Raw genomic sequence first — 20,459 nt, 5'->3', positions numbered from 1 at the left:
GGGGCGGGGGGCCCCCGGGGGGGGGGCCCGGGCGCCCCCCCGCTATGACGTCATTGCGCATGCGCGTGACATCACCACGTGTGTACGCAATGAAGTCATCGCGCATGCGCGGCCGTCTAATTGACGCCTGCCGGCAGCCATCTTTTTAGCAGCCGACTTTTAAGAGGGGGTGACACCAAATGACTGTCATTCATTTTGGTGTCACCCGAGTGGAGGCCGCACCCCCCGCACCCCGCTTGTGACGCCACTGACTGGCCCACAGCCTTCACTTCCTGGGCATACTTTATAGTGAGTGCACAAACGTAGAAAAGAAGCAGACATGCATAAGGAGGTTATAACATTGCATAGGAGAGAAGTGGGTGAGGGAGAGCCATAGTGAGAGAAGTGTTGTATGAGCCAGGAATGTGTACAGGAACCCTCGTGTACCAGGATGCATGGAGGTGCTCTTCTGCAGAGGATAGCTGAGATGGGGAGTGAACACTGAGAGGAAGAATAGGCAGGAAGTTGGAGCATGCTCAGTGATGGTGTAAAGCTGAATGGGTGCAGGAACCGTCCAGTGCTTGTGACAGGATTCTGGAAAAGTTCTTGTTTTATATTATACAGGGTATGTTTCATAATTTGTGTTCCAACCTTTAATGGAAACATATAGTTGAAGGACTATCCATTTGTATCTACCTTGGAGAAGATGACAACACCATGACAATGTAAATGTTTCTATATGAAGATAAAAAGTAAATCTTTCTGGAAGGCCGGGCCACTGAGAAGAGTTGTGACATTCACATTAGAATTACTTACAATTTGGTTTATTAGGTAAAAAGGTTATAGCTGATTTATTGCCAAATTCAGACAAGGAGAGACAGAACCTCCAATGGGTGGGAGCACCTGGAGGAGATGTTGGAGCAAGCAAGTTGTTTACCAAAGATGAAGTCTTCAGATGTAAGGAGTGTAGCGCTCACCCCCGAAGGAGCCGCTGAGTATGATATAGGGTTCTCCTACCTGTTTGCCAGCCACCGGCCCCCTTGCTCAGATCCAGCACACCGACCCTCCGATACAGAAACAGGCTCAAGTCTTAGGGTCTTTTAGGGTATTTATTTGCGGATTCAACAGGAGAGAGAGGGTTTAGGATCTGTAGGATGCCCTGGTGGATTCTTCTGAGGACAGCTTTCTCCCTTAGCAACAGCTAAAGTCAGTAGTATCGTGGTCCTATCAAAGCGACCAGTAAATGAACAGTACAGCGTATAGCCAGGATAGCCCAGGACTTTGAGAGGAAGGGACTATCTCTGGATTCAGGTAGCAACAACTGGCTTCTTCTATAGCGATCACCTGGGAATAGGGTGAGGGATCTCCCTTGTGGGTCCCAGACGGACGCTCTCACCAGCTCCTCAGCGGTACCCCTCAACAAGCAGACTCTCCCTCCCACCCAGCTTCCATCAGGTATTTACCTCTTCAGGATCTGGAATCTCTGTGCCCTCAGCATCTGCAACTGCCAAGGAGCACTCCAGGTTAGTGGTAGTATCTTCTTAGAACAAGGCACCCAACACCTGCCACGTGTATGGGGCCCAAGCAAAGTTCCTATGGAGTCCTAAGCCTGCAGGCCCCCAGCACCTGCCATGTGCTGAGGCCCAGGCCATTTGCTTGCATCACACAGACCTCCTAGGGTGAGGCCCCTAGGGGGAAGAGACCTCTGCACAGTGTCCCCAGACCTTTTATTACCTGCCCTCAACCATGCCTCTGAGTCATCCTACTCAGGGATTGGCTAGGGTCAGGTGCATAGTCATAATCTGAGGATGGATCCTCCCTCACTGTATGCCAAGGCTCCCTTTTCCTCAGCAACAGGAGGAGCAATCGATCCAGCAGATTCAGGGACACCTATAGAATGCAGAGCTCTGTATAATCAGTATCTAGACTGGTTACAGTCCAGGAATCTCTAAATTGAATAGCGACATTTTAGAGGGCGCTACAGGAGAAACAAATACTGTATCTGCTCTCTGGGCGTTTAGAGCCAAATGGGAATCATACAGATACGTGACATTTGTGTACATACTTCTAACACGCCACCTTTAATGTGTTTGTCTGAAGGACAATCCGTGTTGCTTTACTAACAACCTGTGTATTACCTTTACTTATATAATCTGCCTTGACAACATGTAGAAAAAGGCAATTTGAGGAAACCAAATGTTGTTTGGTCAGACATTTCATACATAAGGTCCTTAGTGGATGGGCTGTGGACCCCAACCATCAGCGTATGATCTCTTAACGTCTAATAGGACATACTGGACCCCCAAGAATGCTCCAGATTTGGGTTATCTACACAGATGTGATGATTGTGTTTTTTGTTTTTTCTGAAGGCTTCTAAAACAGAGGAGAGCAGGAAACTCCCAGGTAACTGAACAATATGGATTGTACTAGTGAGTTATCTGCAACAAATGAGCCTTGCATGGAAAGTGTCTATGGCAGGGGTCAGCATCCTGCAGCATGCATGCCCAGGCAGACATGCAATGTGTTTTTTAGTGTCACCCCTAAAGCGCCGCTGTCATTGACTGTAACTGACAGATCAACAGGCTGCTAATTTCAAACCAGGGACAGGCTGACCATTCCGGCACTGCGCAAAGCCCCCCCTCCTCCCGCATGGAAGGAGACGCGTTCCTGTTAAAGCAGTGACAGCCATGTCCCCCGCCTCCCAGTCCCACCAGACACGGCTGACACCGCTTTAACACAGCTGCATCTCCTAGTGTGGCAGGGGCGCAGCCGAGAAGAGCCCAGAGATATCTAACTGCAATTAAATAATATTAATACCGATAGTGGAATGCTATAAAAAATATAATTTAAAAAAAGTATATAGCAAAATATCTATACTATAAGCATGTTATTAAGGGGATGTAAAGGGGGCTCAGGCAGTGCCACATTCTAATACGTATGAATAAGAGAAGGTAACACCATGACCACTAAAATTTATATTAATTACAAATATTTTATTGTGTACATCTTTGTTAAAATCTCCTCCCCGCATCGCTCGCTCAGCCTCCTGTGACAGCGCAGGCTTTCTCCGCCCCCGCACCGCTCTGCCGGACTGTGATAGGAGGCTGAGGGGTGTGGGAGGAGAGACGCCACTCACATCGCTCTCCTCCCACAGCGCTCGGCCGGCTGTCACACTTTCTCTCCTCTCCGCTGGTGCCCCCTGCACAGTGGTCGTGCTGGCCGCCCGGGTCGCTATGGGATCCTCTGCTGGTGGCTGTCACTGGCGGCTGAAGACGAACACGCCGCTGTTCAGATCACTGACCGTAATCTGTGCAGCAGCACGTTCCTCTCCACAGAGTCAATGAGAACCAGCAGGGGAGGAGGCGGGGCCCGGTGATGAAGAAGGAGGCGGGGCATATCAGCGACCGTGGAGGAAAAGGAGGCGGACAGGTAAGGAGTGCGACCAGCCCACCTGAGGGTGACCCCGCAGAGACCACCATAGAGATTCTATGGTGGGCTCTGCAAGTTCACCCTCAGGTGGGATCTCGAGTGGGCTCTGCAAGGGGTATAACTAGAAATCACAGGGCCCCATACAAAATTTTGCTATGGGGCCCTGTGATTTCTAGTTACGCCCCTGCTGTATAGGGACAATCTGTTGTAACTATTTGGTATATTAAGGAGGTGCAAGTCTATGTGAGGCATACACCCCATAGATGTATGAGTAAGACTACACATGCTGATGTTTTTATCCTTATTATGGGATTTTAACAAAGATGTACACAATAAAATATTTGCCTTAATATAAATTTTAGTGGTCATGGTGTTGCCTAAAAAGTCCGCTATTTGTTGCCTTCTCTTATTCATATACTATAAGCGTGTAATAAATAATAAACTACAAATGTGATGGTGCAAACACATTTACAACACCTTATAGAGTGAAATTAATTCCAAAAAATTATCTTTCATATATGTCCATATCAATAAAAATATCCTGCTATCATATTAACCTTAGCACCTCCGAGGTCCTCAATATGCACACAAAAAGGAACAGATAGCAATCTTTCAGTGCATAAAAGTGAACCAATACCAGTCCTTAATGTGCATCTCAATTCTCTTTACATCCAAAATATAACACCACAAATCCTTCCTAATCCCAGTATGGAGTTCCGCACATAAAGAAAGAAGTTCACCTTGTTCAGTGGACCATAGCTAATACAGTTTAGTATGATCACACACGCTTATCCTCTAAGACTAGAATCACAAGTCTTCTGAGAGTATAAATAAGCCAAATACAATGCGTCTCTAATTGGCTCAATCATAAATCTCAGCAGGGGAAATGCTCCTGCTGAGACCCTCCTTATCTGCTCTGCTAAGACCTTCCGCATCTGCCCCTGCTGAGACCCTCCGCATCTGCCCCTGCTGAGACCCTCCGCATCTGCCCCTGCTGAGACCCTCCGCATCTGCCCCTGCTGAGACCATCAGAATCTGCTACTGGTGAAACTCTCTGCATGTTCCCCTGTTGAGACCATCCGCATGTTCCCCTGCCGAGTCCCTCCTTATCTGCCCCTGCTGAGACCCTCTGCATCTGCCACTGGTGAGACCCACTGCATCTGCCCCAGCTGAGACCCTCCACATCGGGGGCCTGTCCTCCTACACACACCGGCTGAAGGTGAGCTCTCACCCGTGTGCTGGCATGGAAGGAGCTGCCCATTAATTTGTGTGTGCGAATGACGTCCCACGGGGATCAGACTGTGTGTGATGTCTAATCCCGGAGATGTTGTTGCGTATGTTTCATTCTAACTGCCCGGTCTGCCGTTCATTTGTTCTGGCCTGTGGTCTGTCATGTATTAGTGCTGGTCATTGGCTCTGGTCTGTGGTCTGCCGTTCATTGGTTCTGTTGTGAGGTCTGCCATGTATTGGTTTTGGTCTGAGGTTTGCCGTGTATTTGTTCTGATCTGAGGTGTGAAGGGGCAGGAATTGGGGTGATCTGAGGGGTGAAGGGGCAGGAATTGGGGTGATCTTGGTTGATTGGGGGGTGGAGGTGGCGGAATTGGGGGTGATCTGGGGGTTGAGGGTGCAGGATTTGGGGTGATCTGAGGAGTGAAGGTGCAGGAATTGGGGTGATCTGTGGTCTGATGAGGCAGAAATTGTTCTTAGGGGATGCAGGCGGAGCAGAGTATGTTCTGCTTGTTGGAGGAAGAAAGCCCAGACCCATTGGTGTGCTTTAAAGATACCTTACTGGAAAGCTAAATGCAGATGTTTGGAGATATTTGGGAAAGAACAATAATTTGTCTACATTTTAACCCCTTCGTGACTGATGACGTACAGTGTACGTCGCCAGCATCGGGGCTGTTTAAACAGACTCCCGGTGACTTTTGCCGCCGGGACTCTGTTTAAACTTGTAGAGCTGAGCAATAATTCTAGGGCCAGTATTTTGGGGTATCTCTAAATTGATGACCTGTGGGGGCTTTTAAAGCGTCTTCTATGGACTTTTTGGGGTACTGGGGTTTTTCGCCGTTTTACGGATGCACGCAATTTGTAACCTGGGCATGTTGGGTATCGTTTTACTCGTTGTAACCTCATCTTTTATATTTCATTAAAAAAAATGGGTATTTTGTTGTGTTTTGGGGCATTTAATTAAATTTTTCACTAAATATTGGGGTTTAATAAGGAGTTGCGCTAATATTGCGCAACATAAAAATTTGCAACTACCACCATTTTATTCTATAGGGTCTTGGCATTCAGAAAATATATAATGTTGGGGGGTTTTAAGTAATTTTCAGGCCTAAAATGTGGAATATAACATGGGTACAAAAAAATGAAAAAAAGGCCTCAGTCATGAAGGGGTTAAAGCAGTTTTATAATTCTTTCCAATTTTCTCTCACAGGGAAACCAACTCCAAAGAAAGAAAAGGGGTCACCCAGCTGTTTATCCTCTGCGGTTCTGATTGAGAACCTCCAAGACAACTGCACTCCAGAGATAATAAACCTCCTGGTGGAGAATATCAGTGGGAAAACCATGGACACGGACTTCCACATAGAGAGGATTCCGGAGATCCAAGCTGCTGTCATCACCTTCACGTGTGATATAGGTCAGACACAGAATAAAGATAGTAATCTCCTGAACCTATCTTATCAATGACAAAAATGGTCAGATTCCATGTTTAATTTTCTCATTTCTGGTCAGAGAGCAGAGGATGATGTTTGATCGGTTGGTATGGGCTGCAGAACTACATATCTTTTTCTTCCATTGTACATTAAATTTTTGCCATGCCATGTAAAACCCTAAATCAGATTCTCACCAAGCATTCTCTTCCTAGCTCCTCTTACCTGCACACATGGCCTCGTCTCCCGCCGGACCAGCCAGAAGTGACGTCACATCACCAACGTGACGTCACTTCTGGCCAGTCCGACATCAGACGAGCAGTGTCGCTGATGGGGTCCTAGCTTGTCTCAAAGCCGCTGGAGCGGCAATGCTGGGGCCCTGCGCTGCTAGGGCCAGGCCTCCGCCTCCTCGCCCTTCACCGTCGGCCGATAGTAAGGGACCCGGGCGGGCCCCCCAGGCTGCCTGGGCCCCTTACATGAGTATCGGCCGTACCCCCCTGATGGCTGCCCTGATTCTGTCTGTAAGGATGTGGAATGTTCTATCAATACTTGTTTGGATCTGCTCCAGCCTGCTCCCAAATTCTGTGATAGGTATGTTATTGTCCACCCAAACTAGCCTTACACGTGTGGCTGATGCTTGTAGTTCTCAAATAATGGATTTCAGAAAGAAGTATAAGCACTATGCGTGTAATGCCGTAGCAATATCAAGAATCACAGCTGCGGAGGCAAGATAGATATAGGGGTGTTCCCTAGGGTACGGCTTCAGGGTCGGGTTCCAGGCGTCACTCTCAAAGTCTTAAGCGGAGAGTTTGGAACCCTACCATCATGTGCCGCAGTTAACGAGGGTTTATCACAGTTCACTTTGAGTATTTGGCAGCATACAATGTGTTACTCTTAGTAAGCGTTAATCTTTAGATTGTAATGACAGTGGTAATTCTCCTATTAGGAGCGAGAGTCAACTTGCTAGTAAATGTTAGCAGTAGGTACTTTCAGCATGATATGTACACAGGGTATTCCTAACATACACTGGTTAGGCTTTGATAAGGTATGGATATGCAATTGCAGTTCAGTGGTTTCTCCCCTAGAGGGAGTGAGAGTCAATTCAATGAAATATAAGCAATCCTTGCAAGTTCGTAGAAACAGTGAAGATCCTGTCAATCACCAGTGAGGTTCTGTTACTTCACAGAGAACGAATACTTGCTGTTTTGGAGGTTATAGCAGAGAGGGTTCCAGGTTCTCAGGGGTTCGGATTCCACACAGCAGGGAGCAGGGTGTCAGCTGGCGTTCACAGACGAATAATAGAACGCCATACTGACCTCGCTTCCTGCTTTTTATGCTGATTGGAAAAGGGGAGGTGCTGGTGACGCTGGGCGGCCCGATGCGTTCCACGCTGGAACGCATCAGCGATTCATTTCCTGCTTGCGGCTGTGGTCCCCTTGTGGAACGCAAGCCGCGATCATTACAATGCGTGTACAAAACATCAACAAACATGGACACTAACAATTGTGTATAAAAACTGCACAATCCAAATAGAAAGTCACCTGATATCCAATCCAACTAAAAAAAAAAATAACTTTGGGTTTCAGTCCTACTTTAAAGACATAAAATGTGGGGAAATGTGCTTATGTTCCAAAGATGTACTGAATATGTTTTGGGTTTTTTTTGGCCAGACATACACTCTTTAGGTGTACAGTATTTCTTTAGTCCAGACCTGATTATTTGTTCAGTCATACTCATTTTGCAAATTCCAATGGTGCCAGGTTGCCAGGCTGGGAAGCAGAATATTCTTCTATTTGCCCAATAACTGGGATGTGATGTGTCTGTTCACAGATACTGCAAATTTCATTGGAAAATTCAGCAGCAACCAAAAAGTGCAACAGCGGAAATTAACAGCAAAGAGCCTGGAAGATACTAGAACTGTCCGAGTGGAGGGGATCCCCCCGAGTACCCTGGAAGACATGGTCACCCTTTACTTTGAGAGCAAAAAGAACGGAGGAGGAAGTGTAGAAGATATGGTCATCTTATCAGATGAAAACGCCGCGCTGGTCACATTCCACCAGGCAGAAGGTGAGAGGAATAGACAATGTGGGCACTATGGGTAATGGGTGGTGGTGTCTGGGGCAGGAGGGGATGGACCTGATGCTGTATATTTATTCTGACTCCGATTGCTGTATTAGTGATTTATCCCTTGCGGAGACCTCTATGCCTGACCTGTATAAGCCGATATAATCACTGCGGACAATCCTTATCTGATAGCTGAACTCACCAAATACCTTTTCATCCAGGAAGTCCTTTCTGCAGGTTACGGCAGACAACAGGGTATATCAGACATCAGACGGTATTTGAAGGTCAAGGATGATAATGTTTCCAGCTAGCATGTGCATGTAGTCCTGTTATAGGCAGCCATAAACTAGTACTGGAGAAGAAGGGCGGTACATTATACACAAGGGGAGGGAAATGCAGAAAAACATGGTGCAATAACCCAAAATGACCACAAGATGTCAGTATAATAATCAGCCATACAATATCAATGAACAAATGGCTTAAGGAAAATAAACTACATACATTCTCATTTCACATTAATGTGAATATTAGCTATGGCTATGGACGGTGTCATTTTTATACAACTGTTGTGACCGCACAATATTCTCACCCTACCTAATAAATGAAACACCAGTTACCTCCTCATGTATCACTTGCCCCTCCCTTTTAGATTGTAAGCCCTCAGGGGCAGGGCCCTCCTTACCATCTTATCTTAAATTGTATTGTGATTGTAATGTCTTCCTTATATTGTACAGCGCTGCGCAAACTGTTGTCACTATCTAAATCCTGTATAATAATAATAACAAGAGCCACAGAGTCCTACATACCGCAGAGAATAACAATCTGAAATACGGGGGAAAATATACATCTATAATTGTTCCTCAAGCCATTTTTCTATTTAAGATTATGAAAACTTTATTAATGAGAGTTGTGCATGTGCAGGTTTAGGTAATGGTTAGGTTCTGACCTAGCTCCGTTCCATCTGGGGGTAACCAAGCTATCAGCCAAGCTTAGGAGAGCTATTACTGCTTGTCTGTAGCGTTTTTGTGGATTGTGAAAAATCGGACTCCAATTCTGTGTGCACGGTGGGAAAAAGGGTGAGAGAAAAAAAAGGTGGGGGAGCCTTTATGGTGTGTTATGTTTTTGTGTATGTAGGTCTAATTAGATATGAGGTGAACAAAGGAGGCAAATTATAATTTTCTGTTCAATACCTTTTATAGAAATATATAGAAGTAAACAAAATGTACCACGATTACAGTACAGCCAAAGCTTTGCAGTGCAGAGTATAGTAGATGCAGTACAAGGAAAGTACTGAAAAGGAATAACATGAATCAAAGCCTGTTAGATAACAAAACTATCCCAGAGCTACAATACATCATGAAAAAATTAAAATAAAACAACATCACCCAACTCAAGGGGATAGAAAAGAAAAGGAAAAAGACGGGAGAAGGAACAGAAAGAAAAGGGGAAGCCAGGCAGCCTCGGCAAGTGAAGTCAGCGTTCTTTCGCTAGAACACCAGCTTTACAGGCAATCAGGAAGCCGGGCGACAGGTCATGATCCGCCGCCCGACTTCCTGATAATTATTATTATTATTATACAGGATTTATAGAGCGCCAACAGTGTGCGCAGCGCTTTACAATATAAGGAAGACATTACAATCACAATACAATTCAAGACAAGATGGTGAGGAGGGCCCTGCCCCTGAGGGCTTACAATCTAAAAGAGGAGGGGCCAGTGATACATGAGGAGGGAGCTGTGTGGGGATGAATTGTTGAGTAGTTAGGTTGAGATGGGATAGACTTCCCTGAAGAGATGAGTCTTTAGGGAACGCCTAAAGGCAGTCAAGGTGGGAGATAGACGGACAGGTTGGGGTAAAGAGTTCCAGAGGATGGGAGAGACTCTAGTGAAGTCCTGGAGGCGAGCATGGGAGGAGTTGACAAGGGAGCTGGAAAGCAGGAGGTCTTGGGAGGAACGAAGCGGACGGTTAGGGTGATACTTTGAGACAAGGTTGGAGATATAGCCGGGGGCCGAGTTGTGGATAGCTTTGTAAGTGATTGTTAATATTTTGAATTTTATCCTCTGGGCTATTGGAAGCCAGTGGAGGGATTGACAGAGGGGGGTGGGGGATGGAAGCCAGTGTAGGGATTTTGGAGATGTTACGAAGGCGGCAGGATTTGGATTGTGATTGGATGTGGGGAAGAAAGATGAGGTCCGAGTCAAGGATGATGCCTAGCACCTTGGCATTGGGTTCATCATACAGCAATACCTGATTCGGTAGAAATCCCCATCTGTCCACATATATTGGAATTTATTCTGAAGGATGCGCAGATAAAACTAAATGTTGAAAAAGCAATGGCGGATGTTTACTGTGACATCACATGGCCAAATGTAGATCAACCTTCTCCCGTCATCAAGCTGTCTTTCCCCATGGCCCTCTCCAGTCATCTCCGAACCTTGGCAAAGATACTTCCAACATGGAACCATAATATTCACAAAGAGTTTGAACTTTTAATATCAAAGTATAAAGTCATAGAGTGTGACCTGAAGCCACCAGTGTGGGAAGCCATCAAAGAAAAAATATCCAGTTCATCATATGATGGCCTCCTCATAAAACCAGTCTTAGGTGCAGAAAAGGCTTATATTGTGGGCATTTCAGAAGAAGTTATGAAGATTGAGCCAATATTCAGAAACCTAGTAGAAGGAACCACTAGACAACTGAGCAGAGTGGTAGAAGATGTGCGGCTTGAACCCGCGGCTTATGAATTAATGATTGTACATGGTCTGGAGAAAAGCATCCTGGAAGATTGTCCACATGTGAAGATTGGCTATGATGGAGCTTCTGAGACAATCAAACTTCATGGGCCAAAAGATCAAGTGCTTACTGCCAAATGTGAAATTCTCAATACACTTCAAGGCCTGAAATCCAAGCTTGCTCACCTCGATCCACACATCATCCAGTTTCTGAAGGCAGCAGACAATAAAGAATTGTCATGTAGTCTTCTTACAAGTAAGAACATTAGAGCAACATTTCAGGTGGAAGATAATGCAGTCATGATAACTGGTTACTCCGATAAAGATCTGAGAAATGCTGAGGAAACCCTGATAAAAGAATTGGTCTGTAAGAGGATCTCTGTTGAGGATAAAAGTGTCACTCAGAGTCCAGCATGGGAAAGTCTGAAGAGCAACCTAAAGGATGGTGGTGGGATAAACGTTACCATAGAGGAGTTCCCTGTGGGGGATGGAAATGAGGTGGTGATTGCTGGTTTGTCTTCAGCTGCACAAGAAACATACCAGCAAATCCATGACTTTGTGGAGAAGAACACTATGGTACAGAAGGCCATCAAGCTGAAGTCAGTGGCAGTTGTGCAGTTTATGGAGGAAGAAAGGAGTCAGGAATGGAAAAGAATATCACAGAATGTGAAGGTTGCAAAGAAACAGAGCTTCATCTCCTTGTCTGGCCCGAAGCTATATGTGGAGGAGGCAGAAACCGGCATAAGAAAAATGATTTCCAATCTTTGTTCTGACACCTTACACAGTACTAAACCCGGGGTCAAAAAATTCTTCCTTGAAAATGAAGATATGTATGTTACTACAGTAAGACAAAACCACAAATGTGTGATACAATTACAGAAGGAAGTAGATGAGAACATTTCTCATTTAGGTGAACCTCATTGCCAAGTCAGCCTCCAGAATGGAGCCACAATGACTCTATATAAAGGTGACCTGTGCCAGCACAATGCTGCTGATGTCATCATAATTGCATCAAATAAAACTTTAAAGCCCACTGGGGCCCCAGCACTGGCTGTGGTGGAAGCAGCGGGGCCCAATCTTCAGAAGGAATGTAAATCCATTGTTCAGAAGGAAGGGGAGCTGGAGCCAGGGGAGTGTGTAATAACAGACGCCGGTAATTTACAATGTAAGAAGATGATTCATGCACTTGGTCCCAAATGGGATAAAAGGGGAAATTCAAAATGTGAACGTCTTCTACGGAAAGCGATAACCCGCAGCTTGAAGATGGCTGCAGAGAATGGCCAAAGCTCTGTTGTACTTTCTGTTGGTGACTTTGTTACTTCTGGGTGTCCTTTGGACCTGTGTGTGGAAAACATTGTTAAATCCATAAAATCATACACAGAAAGCCAAGAAGGAGCCAACACCATCAAAAACATTCACCTCGTGGAAAATGATGACGACATTTTAAAGACTATCATGGAATTCTTAAATGAAGAGTTTGAAGAAAAAAATGTGCAGGTTACTCGGAAACATGGCATGAAAAAGCAGAAGAAGAAGACTCAGAAGCAAGGGGAAATGACGGACAAAGTCGATGATCAGGCTGTGGCAACCATAGAAGGGCTGAATATCGATATAAAACAAGGAAATATTGCAGATGCAACGGTAAGTTCTATTCAGCTTAAGTTTCCTCATCATAATAAACATATAAGGTAAAGAAACCTCTGTTTTAAATAGATGGCTGTAGATAAGGCATGTCAAATTCAGAGGAAACAGAACTGAGAGGACTAAATCATCAAGGGGCCATAATATGTCTGCTAAGGGCCGCACCTACTTGATTACAGAAAAAGACGGACGCATTAGAGAACCTATACTTATAGTAAAATTGCAACTTACAATATTAACAGGGTAAATACAATAATAATTCTCTAGTTCAGCTCACTTTCCACTTCAGCTGTGTTGTCTTGAATTGTTCACTTCTTCTGCCTTCTCCAAACTCTTCACCCTTTTGTGAATAACCCTGCAAATCCCAGAAAAGGGGCCAGGCAACATTTCCTGAGGTATATAGCTTAAACACTATGTAAGGAAGTATAACTGGTGGAGTACCAAGTGACTGGCGGATGGCTACGGTAAGGGTCAAGATGCCAACAGTGGGAACTACAGACCAGTCAGTCTAACATCAATAATATGCAAACTGTTAGAGGGAATGATAAAGGACTATTAGTAGAGTTTGCTCATGAAAAAATGGTATAATAAATAATAATCAGCATGGCTTTAGGAAGGACCTAAAGCCATGCTGATTCCTGCCAGACCAACCTACTAACATTCTACGAAGAGGTAAGTAGAGATCTGGATGGAGGAAGGCTGGTGGATGTGGTGTACCTGGATGGAGGGAGGCTGGGGGATGTGGTGTACCTGGATTTTTCAAAAGCGTTTGACACAGTACCACATAACCGTTTACTACACAAGTTGAAGTCTATGGGCATAGAGGACATGGTGTGTACATGGATAGAGAACTGGCTACAGGAACGTGTCCAGAGAGTATCTATAAATGGCTCCTTTTCAGATTGGCCTATCGTGGAGAGTGGTGGGCCTCAGGGTTCTTTTCTTGTCCCCATATTATTCAACATGTTTATTCAACGATATCGGGGGAGGAGTAATAGCCATTTTTCCGTGGTTGCTGATGATACTTAAATCGGGAGGGTAATAGACACAGACTTAGACAGTATAACATTACAGGTGGACATAGATAAAATAGGGGAGGGGCAACTATATGGCCGATGAAGTCTAATGTTGATCAATGTAAAGTAATGCACTTTGGGGTTAAAAATAGGCAAGCGGAATACACATTAATGGGAACTCCACTAGGGAAGTCAGAAATGGAAAAAGATCTATGGGTCATTGTAGACCATAGACTGAATAACAGCACACAATGCAAGGCTGCTGCAAACAAAGTGAGCAGAATTCTGTATTATAAAGGGAATGCACTGTAGAGACAAAGCAATAATTTTGCCACTTTATAGATTGCTGGTTCAGCCTCATCTGGAGTATGCGGTCCAGTTTTGGTCACCAATACACAGAAAGGAGAGAGTCCAGAGGAGGGCAATTAAACTCATTAAGGGGCTAAGAGACAAGGTTACTAAATGTAAACATGTTCACAATGGAAGTGAGGAGATTAAGGGGGGGACATGATTTTGATGTACAAAATGTTCGGTGGTGATGGAACGTCAGCAATAAACCTTTTACGGTAAACTCCATATCAAAGACTAGAGGCCATCACCTAAAATTGGTGGAGAAAACATTTAACCACAAGGGGCGTAGGGGGTTCATCTCAGTGAGAGCGGTGAGGGTCTGGAACTCGCTGCCACAAGCAGTGGTATCAGCTGAGAGTGTGGAATCATTCAAAAAGCATTTGGACGATTTCCTCAGAGACCGTAACATACAGGGGTACAGGTAATCATAAGAACAAGATCACACAGGGACTCATACACACGCATACACATGCAGAATCACATGCATACACGCAATAGGTTGAACTTGATGGACCCGTGTCTTTATTCAACCTCAAATACTATGTAACTATGTAACTTATCAAGCCTAATACACACACACATACATTTACAACTAACTCCTATAATCATGTACGAGCATAAAGTATATAAAAACGTTTCACTGCCTGGGATAGTCTACAGTAACAGTCACGTGAAAAGTAAGTAAATGGAAATTGTTCACTTTTTCAAAAAACTCGAACAGGCAAACAAGATCCTTATTTTAAGAAATACTTAGAAAAACATAGGGATGCACCGATACCAAGTACAGTACTCAGTACAAGTACAGATACTTTTCCAGCTCCAAGACTAGACTAGAGAAACATTCAAAAGTTAGGAGGCCGCTGTAAGGAGCATACGGAGCTCCCGGGATTTGTACATCTCTGTTTTATTGTATGATTTAGTTTTTATAAACATATATATAGAGGATGCACAGATACCAGTTTTACGAGTACGAGTACTGATACATTTTTGTTTATTGTCATGTGACAGTTTTTCTAAAACAATACAGACTAATGATTTCAGGACAGTGGTGGAGAGCCCGGTCCCAGCTGCAACCGCTGCAACCCTGGGAGTTCTCATGAAAATGCCAAGTATCGGCATTGGTACTCGAAAAATATCAGCTTTAATAACATCCATTAGTTCTCTAAGTTTAACCCATAAGCGCAGATTTTACATTTTCTAACTCGAAAAGTATCGGTGCATCCCTAGAAAAACACAACCAGATTTTGCATTTTCAATCATTTATTCAGTCAAAGAAAATATCAATAGATGCAATGGTGTACTGTGGAAAAAGCAAGTCCACTCTTGGCCTCAGAAGCTGGCAATGTCCCCTTCTTCTACTTCTACTTCTGGAAGGCATTTTGCTTTTGCTTAACTGCCTGCCAGTCCCTGTCATTGGCCATATTTGTGAGTGTATTTGTGGGTTTCCTTGCATTAACTGACCTTTTCAAATCCCCCACAACACTGCAATGGGATCCAAATCAGAGCTGTCACTAGGGCATTCCATAACCCTTCATCTCTTCTTTAAAGGAGAACTATGGGGTCAGGGCTTTTCCCCATAGTTCTCCTTAGGTTAATGGGAGGACACAAACTAGCGTCCTCCCGTCACCCTAGGCTCAGTATATAGGGAGCTACAGTTCACGGTATACTGAGACGCCGCAGCCAGAGCGGGTCCCGACATCAATGTCTGGATCCGCCCAGCTGCGTGAGTGACAGCTGGCTCTGCCTATCTAGAGGCAGAGCCAGCTGTACCCGCCCCCTCCCCCGTCCGTTCCGCCAGTCAGCACTGGAGGATCGGAGCGGGGGGAATCTAGCCCCTCCCCTGTCACGGCAGAGAGCCGTGACAGGATCGAGAGGTGAGCGAAGGGCGGTATGTGTTCGCTCACCTCCCGATCTACTGAGCCGACCTGTGACAGTCTCATTGTCACAGGTCGGCTAGAACTATGAGGTGAGTGAAAAGCCCCTCCCCTCCCCCCATAGTTCTCCTTTAAGAGCTATTCCTTGATATATTTGCTATCAATATCTTCAATTTCTGGTTCAACTTTAAAATATGTTCTTACATTTTAATCAAGCACAATATCATGAGCTGACTTAATGCCTGCAAGCTTCCAGGCCCTAAAAGAGCTAAGCAACCCCCCCAAACCATAACATTTCAACCACTATGCTTCACAGTTGGTATAAGTGTTTCACCTGAAACGTTGTTTTTGGTTTGCGCCAAACATGTCTACTGGTTAAACAACTCTATTTTTGATTCATTAGTCCACAGCACATTGTTTAGGAGAAGGTCTGGTCTTTGCATATATGTTTTAAAGTAATACTGAACACTTGGTTAATGTTCTTAATGGACAACAAATGCATTTTCCTGGCACACCTTCCATGCAGGTTAAATTGATGCCATATTTTCCTATTGTAAATGTAGGCACGTTGACACCAACTATTGCAAAGAGTTACATGCAGATCCTGTGATGCAATTATGAGGTTCTTGGAGACTTTTTTTTAGCACTAACCAGTCATCTTTCGGGCTGAATTATATGGTCCGGCCAGTCGAGGACAAATTAGCAGATGTTTGAAATCTACACTAGAGGTGCACCGAAATAGTAATTTAAAAACCGAAACTAAACCGAAATAAAAAAAATTGTCAGGCCGAAAACCAAAAATGTTTTTATTTTAATTTTTTCAAATATTTTTAGTGATGTGCGAACTTGGTACTCTATTGACTGTGGTACGGAATCGGCAGCGCCCCCATAATTCCCATTTACTGGAACATTTTTTTAAATTATTATATTATAATTTCTTAATTTCGTGTTTCAAACTTTATCATATCAGGGATGTCTACTGAACTCTTGTTTGGATAGATTCTTAGATTTACTAAGAATTACGGGCCTACAATATAAAACAACAAATTTCCATGAAAAACAATGCACCTCTTTGGGATGCTAAAATCCTCCATAATCAGACCGCCAGGGAGGTTAAAATAGAAAAAGAGATCGAGAACACAGAGTCCTCAATCTCTTTTTCTGCAGTCCCTGTTATAAATGAATAGGAATCCTCTATACTGAGTGTTCCTGTTCATTATTGACATGAGGACAGAGTGTGTTTACTATAACTACAACTATGAATGGACAGGAGGGGATTTAGATCACTTCCCATTCATTCATAATTGAGGATATAGCCAACATACCATGTCCTCAATTATCCACAAACACTCAGCGATCACTGATCACTGACTGCTTGTACCCGCTCTCCTCTCTGACAGCTATCACAGGAGGCTGAGTGAGTGGTGCGGGAGGAGAGCTCAGCCTCCTGTGACAGCGCGGGCTGTCTCTGCCCCCACACCGCTCTGCCGGACTGTGATAGGAGGCTGAGCGGTGTGGGAGGAAAGACACCGGCTACTCACAGCGCTCTCCTCCCGCAGCGCTCGGCCGGCTGTCACTTTCTCTCCTCCCCGCTGGGACACAGAGCAGCGCCCAGTGGGAAGGAAAGAAACCAGGGATGCGCCGATGTATCGGCAGGAAAATTGCACTTTCGGCATTTGGCCAAAAGTGCCATTTTCGGCCGATATGTTTCGGTGGCTGATATATCGGTGCATCCTTAATCTACACCCTTACAAGACTCATAGGCATCCACATACTTCTTTCAGAGGTATTTGTAAAAAATAAGTCAAGGCAACTGGACTTGCTGTATGTTTCTTGAAGACGTTTCACTGGCCACCCAACCTTCTTTCAGAGGGCCTTAAAGAGCTATTTTAATTTTGGCATGATGACCCAACATGTCATTAGAGAAGATCATTCCCTGGTTCTAGTCATTTGCACCTAATCTGAAACACCTGATTCTAATGTCATTGATTTGAAGCGGTGGTATATATGGGGGTGCTCTTACTTTTTCATGTTACAAATCTGCATTTTCATTAATTTAGAAGATTATTTACAACATGACAATTAGATATAATCACCTTCATCTGTAGGCACTGTTTAAATGAAGATCTAATGTTTGCCTGTTCCAATATGTCGAAAAAGTCAACAATTTCAATGGGGTGTACTTCCTCTTTCACAGGATTGTAATTGGCGGTCTTTAACCGGGAACTCCTCTAACCCCTGACTCTTGTCGGATTTGTCAGTATTGATCTGTTTTATCTCTGCAGACCAATGTGATTGTGAATAGTGTGGGGCGCAATCTAAACCTTCGTTCTGGAGCTGTATCCAATGCTCTGTTCAAGAAGGCCGGAAACAACCTCCAGGATCTACTGAAGACAGAGAGAAAGGGGAGGCAGGTGGAAGATGGCTCCATATTTGTTACTGATGGCTGTAATCTGTCCTCTGACATTGTTATCCATGCTGTGGTTCCACACTGGGATCGCGGAGATGGTTCTTCTGCTCAGGTAAGAAAATGAAGGATAGTTTCTCTCAGCAGACAGAACATGTGACAATCTTTCACAGAAGAGGGCTAGTTGTAGTTCTTGGTGTGCCAGGGACAGTGTCAGATGCCATCAGAAAGTGACCTTTGTGTTCTCAGCCTCACCAGAGCAAAGATTTTCCAGACAACAGTCTAAGCACCAGCAGGCATCTGGGCATCTCTGGGACAGACTACGTTACAGTTAAACCTTATACACACAAATGGTAGCCACTATCATGTGTTTTAATAGAAACACACCCCATCCATAGCATCTGCTCTAGCAGTTCTGACCTTTAAGAAATGCCTGTGGCACTCACCACCACGACCAGATACGGCACAGAGTTTTAAAAAATGGTTGTCACTACAGAGATTCTTTTATGTCTCATATAAAAAGTATATAGACACCTGTTAGGGTAGGAGCGAAGTCCTCCCTGTTTGCTGGATTGGAACCCAATAGCAGGGAACAATACCAGAAGGAGAGTCCAGGCTCAGGTACAAGATAGGATGATCCAAAATGCGTTGTCAGAGTACAGTCCAGGTCGAGGCAGGCAGCGAGTATTATAAACGGGGAGGCAAGCCAGGGGTCGATAACCGGGAGATCCAAATAGCAGGGAAGGAAGGCAGGAAACAGGAAATGAGGCGTTGTATCTGCCTTGGGAATGGCAGAATAACCCAGCAACAAGTCTTGGCTCTGGCTGGAATTTAAACCCAGCAGGGGCCAGCGACGCCCTTGTTGTATGGGCAACAAGGAAGCCACAGGTCCCTGGGAACCAATGGGACGGCTAGGAGAGAAGGAATGCTCGCAAGGCCCTCACCGGCAATGATCAGCACCCGGAGCGACTAAGAAGCCACGGCAGCACCACATGCGAAAATAACGCCACGTCACGCATGCGCTCACCCGCAACCTGCCGCCGCTGGGCACCAAATTACCCCAAGAAGGATCCTACAATCTCCGCTGGACCCGCTGGACCCCAGGTAAGAGGGCACCCTTGGTCCCACAACAACACCTCATAACCAAGGAGGGAGTAAACGATCACTGACCCAAATTCATGCAATGGTGTGTATTTACTAACAGCAATTAAACTGTTCTCTTTGCAAGGGTATTTTCTCTTAGCTTAGTGAATGTGGTGAAAATTCACATTGCAAAGAAAACCCAATCGTGTGCAATGAATATAAAAAAAACTGTATTTTTGCTGGCACATGATTGGATAATGGAAGTCAGCAGAGCTTCACCTTGTTCACTAAGCTAACAGAAAATTCCCTTGCAAAGTGAACACCCTATTTACCTTCAGTAAATCAAGCTCAGTCTGTCCTCAGTTACTCCTCTTAGTCTAAGTCCTCTTAGTTCCAGGGTACTTCAAGAGACTGCACTGGTCCCAGTTCTCTTCCTCTTTCAGCATCTCAGACCTCCTCTCTATGTTGGAGGCCTCAGGGAAACCTCTTCCCTCACACCAGCCCATGCCCAGCCTGGGGGGCAGGCTGAACAGGGCCCAGCCCTATTCCATGGCTGGTCCCGGCTGGTCTGAGCACATGGCAAGTCCCACCAGTATATATACCCTATCCCAGCATGCACCACTGGCTGATAGAAATCCAGTGATTGGCTGCTGTACTGTACATACACTACATTGGCTGTCCCACAATATGACAGAGTCACACTACGCCCTGGGGGGTACAGACAATGTTAGACACCTGGAATTAACACATCAATATACCTCTCTTAATGCAATGGGCTGTAGGAAAATATATCTTCAAGTGGACCGGAACACAAAAGGTAAGGATTTGCTATGTTATAGGGAACATCTAGAGAAGTTAATATGGTTTTGAAAAATATCAGCCCACTTCCTGTGCCTAGGCACTCCCGTTCTCTGGCCTCATAGCCGTATATCTGCAGAGCAAGATCATCTCAGGCACTGCTTCCTCTGACCTCTAGTCTCACAACATTTTATTAGGGATGTCCCGATACCAATGCTAGCATCGGAATCGGGCCCGATACAGGGCATTTTGACAAGTACTTGTACTTGTCAAAATGCCCCGAAGCCTAGCGCCGAACCTTGCGCTATGTTTTTTTTTTTTCCTTCTTACTTACCTCGCCGAGCGACGCGTCACTGCTGCTCCGGTGGGCGGCGCTCCGAGCGGGGTCATCTGGCAGTCTCCGGCCACCTAAATTAGGACCCGGAGACTGCC

At 45.0% G+C, this 20,459-nt stretch overlaps 1 protein-coding gene across 1 annotated transcript in view; it reads left to right on the top strand.

Moving 5' to 3' along the window:
* Nucleotides 1–20,459, top strand: part of LOC108791263 (poly [ADP-ribose] polymerase 14-like) — a 51,343-nt gene that overhangs the window by 1,385 nt on the left and 29,499 nt on the right. The window contains exons 2-5 of the mRNA XM_018561697.1: nt 5,846–6,049; nt 7,893–8,129; nt 10,367–12,498; nt 18,025–18,261. Coding sequence (XP_018417199.1) covers nt 5,846–6,049; nt 7,893–8,129; nt 10,367–12,498; nt 18,025–18,261 — 2,810 coding nt within the window. The remainder of the gene's footprint in view (nt 1–5,845; nt 6,050–7,892; nt 8,130–10,366; nt 12,499–18,024; nt 18,262–20,459) is intronic.

This window comes from Nanorana parkeri, unplaced genomic scaffold (genome assembly GCF_000935625.1).
Source record: "Nanorana parkeri isolate BGI_ZX_2015 unplaced genomic scaffold, ASM93562v1 scaffold538, whole genome shotgun sequence".
NCBI classification, from domain to species: domain Eukaryota; kingdom Metazoa; phylum Chordata; class Amphibia; order Anura; family Dicroglossidae; genus Nanorana; species Nanorana parkeri.
The sequence above is the reverse complement of the archived record's forward strand: the minus strand, read 5'-3'. Positions and strand labels throughout refer to the sequence as shown.